Source organism: Carassius auratus, chromosome 18 (assembly GCF_003368295.1).
Source record: "Carassius auratus strain Wakin chromosome 18, ASM336829v1, whole genome shotgun sequence".
Classification (NCBI taxonomy): domain Eukaryota; kingdom Metazoa; phylum Chordata; class Actinopteri; order Cypriniformes; family Cyprinidae; genus Carassius; species Carassius auratus.
In genome coordinates, this window is record NC_039260.1 from 19,195,802 (window position 1) to 19,208,078 (window position 12,277).

At 36.0% G+C, this 12,277-nt stretch overlaps 2 protein-coding genes across 2 annotated transcripts in view; one reads left to right on the forward strand and one right to left on the reverse strand.

The window, feature by feature from the left end:
* Window positions 1-1,699: 1,699 nt before the first annotated feature.
* On the forward strand, window positions 1,700-8,930 carry LOC113118614 (progesterone receptor). Its single transcript, XM_026287920.1, has 9 exons — window positions 1,700-2,096; window positions 2,340-3,253; window positions 4,744-4,853; window positions 5,695-5,811; window positions 6,184-6,489; window positions 6,792-6,936; window positions 7,309-7,439; window positions 7,914-8,071; window positions 8,425-8,930. Exons 2-9 carry the CDS (start codon window positions 2,466-2,468, stop codon window positions 8,578-8,580), a joined length of 1,911 nt encoding a protein of 636 aa, XP_026143705.1. The 5' UTR covers window positions 1,700-2,096; window positions 2,340-2,465; the 3' UTR covers window positions 8,581-8,930.
* Window positions 8,931-9,549: 619 nt separating this feature from the next.
* Window positions 9,550-12,277, reverse strand: part of LOC113118616 (rho GTPase-activating protein 42-like) — a 110,328-nt gene continuing 107,600 nt past the window's right edge. Inside the window, exon 24 of the mRNA XM_026287921.1 lies at window positions 9,550-11,149. Coding sequence (XP_026143706.1) covers window positions 11,061-11,149 — 89 coding nt within the window. The 3' untranslated portion in view covers window positions 9,550-11,060. The remainder of the gene's footprint in view (window positions 11,150-12,277) is intronic.

The following is a 12,277-nucleotide window of genomic DNA, read 5'->3' on the forward strand; positions in this document are numbered from 1 at the left end:
TGTTCTGTTTTTCATCCTAGAGGTTTCTCTAAAAGATGTCTATCACGACACACAGGCTATTTTAAATTCCAGTCTCAAGGTAAGGGCAGAGATGTTACACCATAGTTCAACCTGACCTTTCGAGAGACTCACACCATTTTTTTCCCACCATGGGCTGCTGAGTACAGCCCATACAGATATAATTTACCAGGTGCTTCTCTCCCTGGAAAGAGTCAGAAATAGACAGCAGAGGTTAAAAGCTTTTATCAGCATTGGTTGACTTGACTACCAGTGCTCTGACCTCAATAACAGCTTGCTTGACTGCATCCGTTAAATTATATCCCAGCATGAGTAGCAGTTTTGTATCATTGTGAGTTATTTGTCCTGCTAATCTCATTGTACATTATCTAGCTTGTTACACTGCTGCTTCACAAAAACACAAATACATAGAAATGAAAATATTGACTGGGTTTGACATTTTTATTCAATTATTGACTAATCAGAATCAAATGTTATTTTTTTGACCAAATAAATAACCAATAAGTCTCAAAATACTGATCTGAATTAAGTTAGAAAAAGTGACACAAATTATATATCTAATGTAGATTGTCTGGGACTACTATTTTGTAGACATTATGCAAAAATGCTAAAAGCTGGACAAAATATTTCAGAAATTCAAGTAATAAAATATTATTATTATTAATTATTTTTTTTATGGACTAGTTTGCCATCACACCAGTATGGCAGCTCATTGAATCTTGGTTGCCAAGGTGATCGGAAATAATGCTTTGGAAATGCAGGAAAGGGAGGAAAAGAACTGGTCACTTTGACCCTCTCAGCTGAGCACTCTGATGTGAGACGTGTGAGAGAAAAAGGCATTGAATTAGATTTGGAGAAAAGGAAAGTTTTGTCACCATTGGTCTGTTACAAGCACTATTCTGAAAGATTTGATTATTGGGTCTTTCAGCTATACTGATTGCACCTTTTTTGTGACGTGGGTGATAATCATGAAGCCAAGGCTAAACAACAGTCATTGGTGATGGATGAAAAAACAGATAAAACTTATGGAACATGATTAGCAGTGTTTACTACAGCAGCCATCACTATTGGCCACTGTTGTAAATATACCACTGTTGTAATAAATGGCTAATAATGGCTAGCTCTAGACTATAACATATGTATATAGTATAGATCAGTATAAAAACACTCTACACGTGCGTCTTTTGCTGCCATAAAGCACTTATAAACTTTGATACTCCCCGAAATATTTAGTGGGGAGCGTGGGGGAAAAAAGTATTACAGTTGTACGATGAGGTTGATTTGAAATTAATATTTAAAAGTTAAAACTTAAGTACAGTTGCTTTGAGATTGAAGATTTGAACATACTGTACTTTTTCGTGTTTAGGACTTGTTAATGATTTGCTCAACGAAGTAGGCTAATTCGAAAACCTGCATTTAATAGTACACTTTTTTTTATTAGTCAAACATTAAATAAATAAATAATAATAATATTACTGAAATGATAAGAAAATGAAGATGATTAAACTTGATTCCCCACAGCATTCGACACCTGGACTAAAATATATGCTTTAGGTTAGTGGAAAATTATTTGGTGTGAAAATGAATCGGCTAAATTATGCTTTTCTGCAAGGAAACGAGCTTCAAGAGCTTTTAACCGGCCTTCTGGAACCGAGCAAAGAGGCACAGGATGTTCACGTCCCATTAATAAATGACCTCAAACTAAGATCATTCACAATCTAAAACCAGCCTATTCCTAGTTAGATTTGCGGACTTTGCTGAGCATAGACGTCACAGACACTTTCGGTTGAGATTTGTGACACAGACATGAGTAATATTCAGTCTGGAAACCAATGTCTAACTTCTCCATGTGTGACTTCTGCACAGATAAATTCGAAGGACGTCTTTTCTCTCTCCAGTTGCGCTGAACACATTATGTGGCGCATGTAGGCTATCATGTTGGATATTATTAGGCTATAATGAATTTTATTTCATGACGTCATCCACGACCACCAGTTCTCCGTGATGATATTTGGGTCTTTATCGATCACTCTTCAATGAGACTCTATGATTTTATGTCAATGACTTATAGCCAAAAGGTGAGAAATAATCTTTTCACAATCTTTCCACAATTTGTTTGATTCAATCTATCCTGAACTCTAGTCTATAAATAAGTCATATAATAAATAAGAGGCAGTACTTTTCAATGGTACATTGTGTATATAGGAAATAAAGTTTATTTTCTACGTCAAGGTTATTAATATCATATGTTAAAATGTGCATACTGTTATAAAATGTTGTAAATAAAGATTCTATTTAATAAAGTAACATCGTTTTTTTAGGAATAAGTCGCAGGGACACTTTTGTACAGCCTCTCACCACAAGGAAGAATAGAGAAGGTTATTTGCCACAGATCACAACATCCAACCAAACAGAGAGGACGCATCTTTCCGGCCAGATTTGTGATTATGGAAACCAAAACTAACAGCAGAATGGAAACTGTGAACACTTCTCTCGCTGATTCCACAGAGATGAGGACTGGAATAAGTAGTTTCGTCGAAAAATTTACGGACGAGAGTTTAGGGCACGGCAGGGTCTCCGTGCGTAATTTTGGAGACGCGGGGTCTTTACGCAGCAGCGCGCCTGGCTCAAGCAGCCACGGTCTGGATCAGCTCTCTTTTCTTGACTTGCCCCTCGATACCAAAACGTATACTGACCAAATGGATGAATTTCTGAAAGTTGAAAGCGGACAGTGGAGCGAAAAAGCGCTTCGGCCCAAGGAGACAGATGTTTCGGAGAGTGCGTATATTAAAGATGAGCATGAGCAGTCTCTCATCATGGAGCCACCCAACACTGATTTCGACCTCGGCTTAAACATCAGCGCCTTGGATAGCTGCTATGATCCAGCCGAAAAGAAACAGCAGTGCGACTTTATTGAGGACTCTTCAACTTTGCTCTCATCTCAAGCTGCCCAACAGGTGGCTGTGGACAGTTCCTCTAACTTTCAGCTGGACATGAATCAATCTACATTGGTTTTGCCACCTCCGAGAAGAGTATCGCCTTCTCTCGGCAGAGGTATGTTGAATTTCGATGGAACGAGTGCAGCTACCACGATGTCCAAAACGGACATTTCCAAATGGGTTTCACCCGCGAACTCTCCGTTCTGGTATCCAACCACTAATGAAGAGCACGCTGGATACTCTTCACCGGAGGGGTTCATCTCGCGCTCACAGACAGTCTACACGGCATTTCCAGGGTAAGAATATGTCAGAAATGTTGTGCCTCATTAAGAATGAAGCTGTATTGAGAACTTAGTAGAAGTATAATTAAAATGATTGGTGTAGTTTTAATTTAATTATTCTGAATAATTATTATTTTGGAAATGTAACCTTTACAAATTTGTATTTTTGTATGTCACAATATTAAAATAAATGATTGTGAATTCCTCTTTTTGAATAGTAACCACTTAAAAATAATGGTTTTGCAATGTAAAAAAAAAAAAAAAAAAAAAAAAGTGTATATATATATATATATAGTACAGACCAAAAGTTTGGAAACATTACTATTTTTAATGTTTTTGAAAGAAGTTTCTTCTGCTCATCAAGCCTGCATTTATTTGGTCAAAAATACAGAAAATTATTTAATATTGTGATATATTATTACAATTTAAAATAATTGTTTTTAAATTTATTATACTTTAAATGATCATTTATTTCTGTGATGCAAAGCTGAATTTTTAGGATCATTATCACATGATCCTTTAGAAATCATTCTAATATTCATTATCAAAGTTGGAAACAGTTCTGCTGCTTAATATTTTTTCAGAACATGTGATACTTTTTTAGGATACTTTGATGAATAAAAAGTAAAAAAAAAAAGAAGCTATGTTTTTAAAATATAAATATTTTGTAATAACAATATACACTACTGGTCAGTAATTTGGGGTCAGTAATTTTTTTTCATTCTTTTTCTAAATAAAATCAATACTTTTATTCAGCGAGGATGTGTTAAATTGATAAAAAATGATAGTAAAGAAAATATATTATTAGAAAATATATTATTATAATTTTTCATTTTTATTTTGAATAAATGCAGTTCTTTTTAACCTTTTATTCATCAAATATATTAGACAGCAGAACCAACACTTGGTTTCCAACACTCATAATAAATCAGAATATTAGAATGATTTCTGAATGATCATGTGATAGACTGGATGTTACACACTGAAGGCTGGAGTAATGATGCTGAAAATTCAGCTTTGCATCACATGAATAAATTATTTTTTTTAAAGTATATTCAAATAGAAAACTATTATTTTAAGTTGTAATAATATTTCACAATATTACTGTTTTTTTCTGTATTTTTGATCAAATAAATGCAGGCTTGATGAGCAGAAGAAACTTCTTTCAAAGACATAAAAAAATAGTAATGTTTCCAAACTTTTGGTCTGTACTGTATATATATACATATATATATATACTCTTAATCAGAAAGTCACGTGGACACTTTTGTAGCACTTAGAAATTTGTGTGTGTCATTGCAAAGTAGAGCATGGTGCTAGCAATGGGTTCAAGTCCAAGAAAAGCAAGAACTGATCAAATTTACATGTGTACCTTTAATGCAATGTAAATTGCATTGGATAAAAGTGTAAATTTTAAATGTAAAATATAAAAGTAACATCTGCAGGTTTAAAATACACCATTGTTGTTCAGGATGTGTAGAATACTGTCTCCTGCTTGCATTAAGGGTTCCATCTCAAAGACTGTGTGTTATATGCGGAGACGAAGCTTCGGGTTGTCACTATGGAGTTCTTACCTGTGGAAGCTGCAAGGTGTTTTTCAAGAGAGCTGTTGAAGGTGAGCAAGATTGTGCTAAAACGATTGTTTACTGTCAAAATATAATCATCTGTCTTTGTCATGGGGTATATTGAAGACTCCATGAACTTTGCAGACTGCAGTTTTTCTCTCCTGCATTGATGTCTTTCGTAAACAGGAAACCTCCCAAACAGGAAGTTTGAGTGGGACATATTTAAGGCCTAGGAAATAGGCTTCAGTTACCTCACAGCCATGAGCATGATTTGCTACTATGCTAGAAGATGATATTGGGGACCGGGATTTCATTTTAGAGAGCATTTCATTGGACAAAAAATAGCATTTAGACCTACAATTATTATTATTATTTTTTTTTCTTACATGTGCACACATTCTTAATGTTATTATTTTACATTTTATGGAACACATTAGCATATAGTAGATGGCCTGAAAGCAAACAAAATGTTAACGGTAAGCTACAAAAGATAAATTGTGGTGCTCTCAGAAACCTTTATATCATGTTTCAATGTATGTGAGTCACGGTGTATACAGTGTCCCAGAAGACTATTATCATTTGGGCCAGTGTTCACCGTGTTCTTTCTCTGACTTGTTATTCTTATCACTGAGGACAGATATGTAAGAGCCACTGTGTCTGACCATGGCCATGTCACTATGCCCTTGTCAGCCTTGCTGCAAACCAATTTACTCTTCTCTTTTTTCCCCTCGTACTCTCCAAATCATCCTCCTTTAAAAATAACATGTTCCTAGATGACTTCCGGTGGAGAACTGGAATCAATTATGCGCATCTGTGTGGATAGATTTATTTTATCTCCTAAGTATAATCATTTTTCTTAAAGGGTTGAGAATTTTCTTGTCTCTTGTCTAGGTCACCATAACTACCTGTGTGCTGGACGGAATGACTGTATTGTTGATAAAATCAGGAGGAAAAACTGCCCTTCGTGTCGTCTTAGAAAGTGCTACCAGGCAGGGATGATGCTTGGAGGTATCTTTGATGCGACTCATTTCTTTTACATATTAGGTTTTGTTTTGATATATTAAATACATAATTTTTCAAGCTTCTTGGACTTAATGGACAGTCAGACTTTAAGATGTTGAGGCCAGTGATACCAAGGTTCCATTTGGTAACATTAGTTATCGATAGCAGTTAGCATAGACTAACGATGAAAAATACTTCTAAAGCATGAATTATTAATCTTGGTCAATGTTAGTTCCAACATCTACTTATAAATTATTAAAATTAGAAATCTGTCAAAAATTATTTAATGGACCTGAGCTAATATAGATGACCAATGAAAAGTTGGGTTTTCAAGATAATCAAGGTGGCCCCTCATTACAGTACATCTGTGTGTTTCAGGCCGTAAAATGAAGCGGATTGTGGGTTTGAAGGTCATGGGGTTGAATCCATCGCTGATGTTCCAGGGTCCGTTGCCCCTGCTGGCTGATGGTCAGACTGTGTCCTCCGTGCCCTGCATGCCAGCGATCCGTGAGCTGCAGCTGTCACCTCAGATGATCAACATTCTGGAGAACATTGAGCCACAGGTGGTTTACTCTGGCTACGACAACTCGCAACCAGAGCTCCCTCATCTTCTCCTCAACAGTCTCAACAGACTCTGTGAGAGGCAGCTGCTCTGGATTGTCAGATGGTCCAAGTCTCTTCCAGGTAACTAACACCCTTACAATCAGCCTAACAAACATCTCAGATTACACCCTTAAAAAGAAAAGTTCTTTAATGGAATCTAGAATTCTGGTTCCATGAAGAACCATTAACAGTGGAAACTTTCCATTGAACAAACGTTCTTCAGATTAATTAAATATTCTTCACAGTTCTTTTAAGAATTGTTCACTGGTTATTTGTGGAACCCAGAATGGTTCTTCTGTGCTGGGAAATCCTTCTTTTGGAATTTTAAAGAACGAGATCAAAGGCTTTACTAAAGATCTTTGTTGTACTTCTGTGTTTAACAGGTTTTCGCAATTTGCACATCAATGACCAGATGACGTTAATCCAGTATTCTTGGATGGGTTTAATGTTGTTCTCGCTGGGTTGGAGAACCTTTCAGAATGTCACCAGTGATTACTTGTACTTTGCGCCCGATCTCATCTTGAGCCAGTAAGTAACAGTAAAGACAACTGAATTAGAGTAAAGGCCCTTAGTATACTTCAAGAAAAATTGATAAACAAATTTGTATGACGTCTTTCCGAAACAAAATCAGGCCAAAACAAAATTTGGTTAGGATTCCATAACAGCTTGTCGAAATGAAATTTATGGAAACGTTTGCATCGATTGGTTAACACCTTTGAACTACCATTGGTCTGTGGCAATTACATAATTGTAATTTTATGCTGTTTTTCTTTTTTTCTTTATTGTGCTCTTAAGAGATTATGCTCATAATACCTATATGCAATTAACAGCTGTGCAGTAAATAACAGACATTTAGATATGCATATACTCAGTATTCTCATAGAGCTGTTTAAATTTTAGAGATCAGATGAGGAGGTCTCCGATCTACGATTTGTGCTTGGCTATGCAATTCGTTCCACAGGAATTTGCCAACTTGCAAGTGACCAAAGAAGAGTTTCTATGCATGAAGGCTTTGATGCTCCTCAACACTGGTAATAAATCCTCTCTGACCCATAAAACTCTTACAGACTGACCCGCTACAGATCAGCACGGTGTTCCAGAATGGGATATTAACAATCTGGACAATTTTAAAGCAGTGGCCCTATGCCAGTCTGCACGGATCAACAGAGATACGCAATTGGCAAACTGTGAGGCCTTGAAAGTCCAACTAAGTTTCAATTTCAAGCAAACATTTTTCAAATAAGAACAACAGTAATGCCAAAGCAGCTTTTAAATTGAGCTGACTGCAACATTATTTTACTGATAGAATGTTTCAGTCAACAATATGAGTAACTGTGTAACTAAGTTAAAAAGTCATATCAAAGCTCTGTTTTGATGGTAAAACTGGCAATGTTTTATAGCAATTTATAGAAGGAACATTTAATTGATCTGTAACAATAATGCTGTGGTTAACTCTAACATGACCTTTGGCAGTGTAATGATTTAACATGATGAATTTGTGACAGTTCCTCTGGAAGGCTTGAAGAGTCAAACACAGTTTGATGAAATGAGACAGAACTACATCTGTGAGTTGACGAAAGTCATCCAGCTGAAGGAGAAAGGAGTGGTGGCCAGCTCACAGAGATTCTACCATCTGACCAAACTCATGGACACCATGCACGAGGTACAGCATGAGTGAAAAAACTAAACAAAAGGGAACTATAGCCTACACATGCAACTGGGCTTCCATATTCTCAGAATCAGAACAATTTATAAACCTTTATAGTTCCAGCTATCTTCCTTGGCGTGAACAACCCTTTAATATGTTGTTTTAGAACACATTGTAATAAACTGATTGATGTAAATTTGAAAAAGACATCAAAGGAATAAAGCTATCTCATGTATCAAATCTTTCATATGAAATAGTTCACATCACTAATGACGCAGCTTTATTCACGTCATCACTTGTTAGATAACAGAATGCTGAAAGCATGATATGGGAGCCTGATATGTGACGTTGACTTTATCTTTGTGTAGATTACAAAGAAGGTCAATCTGTACTGTCTGACCACTTACATCCAGGCGGATGCCATGAAGGTGGAGTTTCCAGAGATGATGTCAGAGGTCATTGCATCACAGCTGCCGAAAGTGCTGGCGGGAATGGTCAAACCCCTTATGTTTCACAACAAGTGATCCAGACAGGACGCTTGGGTCTGTGCTGATTTTCATCTCTGATGAATGTGTACCACATCTAAATAACATAGACATGCATCTTTCCATGTACAATCATCCCCTTATAATAGTCACGAGTTCTGATCAAATGTGGTAGTTGAAAATCCACAGTTTTTCAATGTGGAGAGAGAACCAGAATCTGAAGACAACATATAATCATGCAGTATTATTAAACCTGCTATTGCCTTTTACAAAAACATTACAAAGAAAAGTGGTCTTAAAATGTGCTGAAAAAATGTGATGTATGGGTTTTTCAAAGCCTTTGTTATTTTTCAGATTATTACTTAAATATTACAAAAAATGTTAGACAGTAATTTATGATTAAATTATAAACTTTTTTTTTTTAATACTAGATTTTCAGGAAATGTGTCTGAGTGTGATGAAAGGGAAATGCTTATCTGTCTCAAGTGTCAAGTGGACAGTGCCAGGCACCTTTGATTGTACTTACATATATACACAGTATCTGCTCACACCATTTCAAATGAAAAGTACATGATTATGAAATATCTAATAAAAAAAAAAAAAACAACCACCCCTGATTGCATACAATAACAATGTTTGAAAGACAAAGAGCTCATTAGCTCAGCGTTCACTGTATAATTAATGGATCGCTGTATACTTTGATCCAGTCTGATGCTTATTTTTAAAGCAGAAGGCAAGAGCATACATTTTGAAAAAACAAAAACTTTTTTTTTGGATCATCTGTCATGATAGTCAAGGGAGTATCAGACAAACATCAGCAGTTGAGGGCACAGAGCATTCTCATGCTTTTAATTGGGAAAGAACACTGGGATCTTGGCAAACGCCTCCTTTCCAAATACATCTGATGCTGTTTCTCCTCAGATCTCCACCGGAACGAAGTGACTGATGTCTAATGTTATTTCTGATCATTTAGCTTTTCTTAAATAGAAGACAAGAAGTGGATTTCATTTTCTAAACAAATTTATTGACGGAACAAAAATGAATTAAGAAGAAAAATATATGATTTACAAAATAATTATCCATATATAAACTTCTGTTCTCATATTCATAGTACAAATTTGGAACATTTAATTATGGAGACAATAAGACGTACCATATTGGGGTTGTTGACACTGACAGTCGGTGTCATCTTAAACTTCAGAAGGAATAATGTGACCTGAACATCATGAACAATGAAGCTGCTAGAGCTAGACTTGATTAGTATTTGTAAAGAGTGAATCTTACTTGACCTTCTGCAGTGACCTGGATGCAAAACGGACACATGATCCACTGCTATCTCATTCTCTAAACCAGAGATTTCCAAAATTTCCAAACTGGATTAGGAATAAAAGTGTATCAGAAAATATTAGACATTTAAATGATAAAAAAAAACTGGAACACTCAGTTGTGTTCCACTGATGTTTTGGAATAAGCAGTGTTCCAGGGGTGCCAATATTTCAACTCAAAACTGGAACGTTTCACTGTCCACCAAATAGTTGTTCTTGAATGGCTGATTCCAGTAGTGCATGTAGAATTCTATTTGTCAATAACATACATACAAAATACATTTTATTAACAGCATAATGTGATGAATATGAATATTATAACTGAAAATATGTAAATGTATATATTGTTTGTCCCTTTAATGTCAGCAGCACTAAAGCGGCATAACTAAACCTGATGATCATGTTCTCCAGCATGATTTAAAGATATTCTTAAAATCATCTTGAGTTTCAGTGTTAAGCTGGAAATCTGATCAATGTCAAAATTTACGTGGAAGCCTACAATTAATTGATTTGTCACCTAGACATATTGCAGAAATTCATTTTCTTATAGTTTCTCTGTTTAAAATGTTCAGAATCCAAAAAAATGTGGTTTCAGGCTTTTGAATATTAATGACAGTAAAAGTTAGTACATTCATGATGAAATAAACTACACACAGCAGAGTTTGGGTACTGTTGAATTGAATTAAACATGACAGTGATTCACAGCTCAAATAGTTTCTGCTGAGGTTTAACATTATTCTCCTTCATTTCAAGGCAGTAAGTATTGAGCTAAAATAAAAGAAAGCCTGTCTTAGCTTATCTTTCTTAACAGAATTACAGTATTCCACCACATAGTAGACCTAAAAAGAGCATTTTGTGCAGTCCATCACACCACCTGGTTACCTGGTGCATGTGAATTTGTGTATCTACTGTAGAATTCAAGCAGCACATGATATCAATTTCAACATGTCTGCCTCAGCAAAAGCTTTGGAACCCATTTGTCTAGAATTATGGCTGCTTTTTGGACATTAATCATCATTGTGCTGCATCACGGTGGTGTGTACCGTTCATTATCTCTTAAGATTCAATGTCATATTAATGACACAGTCCACTTGCAAAGCCATCAATGACTGATATGTATTTAAAGCCCTTGGTCTAAAGTTGATGTTGCCATGGATGCCATGAAATGCTTGGCCCCTCCGGGTTGAACGATTGTCAGAAGAACACCACATAATTTTCAGGAACGAGGCCTGTTTTGCCCTCAAATGTGGCCTGGAGCCAGCCTGGTTCCACTGAAGGATACACTACACAGAAGAAAATGAGAAAGTTTAGTGGGGAAGACTTGATAGGGAAACTCTATAGTATTATTACTCATACTTAGGGGCAGAACAAAGGATACATTTTTTAAAGTGTTCTGGGACGGATGACTGAACATCATTGGATCGATACAGTGTATGTTTGTTGATATTTTACATGCCTTTAACTAAATTAAATTAGCTAAATTAACTTAGCCTAATTATTCGATTTTAATTGAATGTTGTTTGCTGATTTGCTGTTACCAATGATATCTAAATTTTAGAAGCATTAATACGACTATCAGAAATTACAAGATTCTATTCTGACTATAAATGAGTGACATCACATGAGTAACAGTGTGATATGGCTATATATCAGCACAGCTGAGATTTGTCTGTTGGCACAAGGCTGTAGGATGGGTTGTGTGTGTTTGTGATGATGATTTTAGTTACATTATACTGTAACCAAGAGACTCAACAGTGAAGACTTTTATTTTGAAAGAGACTGGTTGTAAACAAGGAAGATGCATCCAACAAATGCACTGAGCAGCGCTGTCATCGGAAATCACCCTTAATAACAGATGAAAGGATAGTACCACAAAGACATCGCTTTCCTCAGCGGACATTCAAACTATTGTTTTATTGTGAATAGGAGACTGAACTGAAAAATTAATGCTGTATCAGGTTATCACACTCGTAATCACATAATAAAGTGAACTTTTAATAGTGACGCAATAAGCATTTATTGAAGCAACTCAATGTTCCTCCTTTACTAGTTCTAAAGTGATGTTTTCAAATTAACTATAGTAACCTAGGAAAGGGGGGCATTCTGATTCTGATCAGTGAACCGCACATGCAGAGTTTCAATTAATGACGGATCAAGTCAGGCCAGTTTGCTCTGATACAAGTCAGATGAGTCCTCTGCACAATCTGACTTTGCTGCAGCATTGAAACAAAGTCCTGGTTCGTCTGGTTAGAGGAAAACTGTCCCCCTGACTGAGCCTGGTTTCTTCCAAGGATTGAGTTAGAGTTTTGGTTTCTTGCCACTATTGCAACCGGCTTGCCTAATTTCGGGACACTGTACTTGCATCGACTTGGTTCCAAAGATACTATTGTCCAGTTGCATTATTGACACAC

Coding starts and splice junctions, on each gene's coding strand:
- LOC113118614 (XM_026287920.1), top strand. CDS start 2,466: ATGGAAACCAAAACTAACAGCAGAATGGAAACTGTGAACACTTCTCTC. Junction 5,812..6,183: donor GGCAGGGATGATGCTTGGAG/GTATCTTTGATG, acceptor TGTGTGTTTCAG/GCCGTAAAATGAAGCGGATT. Junction 7,440..7,913: donor TTTGATGCTCCTCAACACTG/GTAATAAATCCT, acceptor AATTTGTGACAG/TTCCTCTGGAAGGCTTGAAG.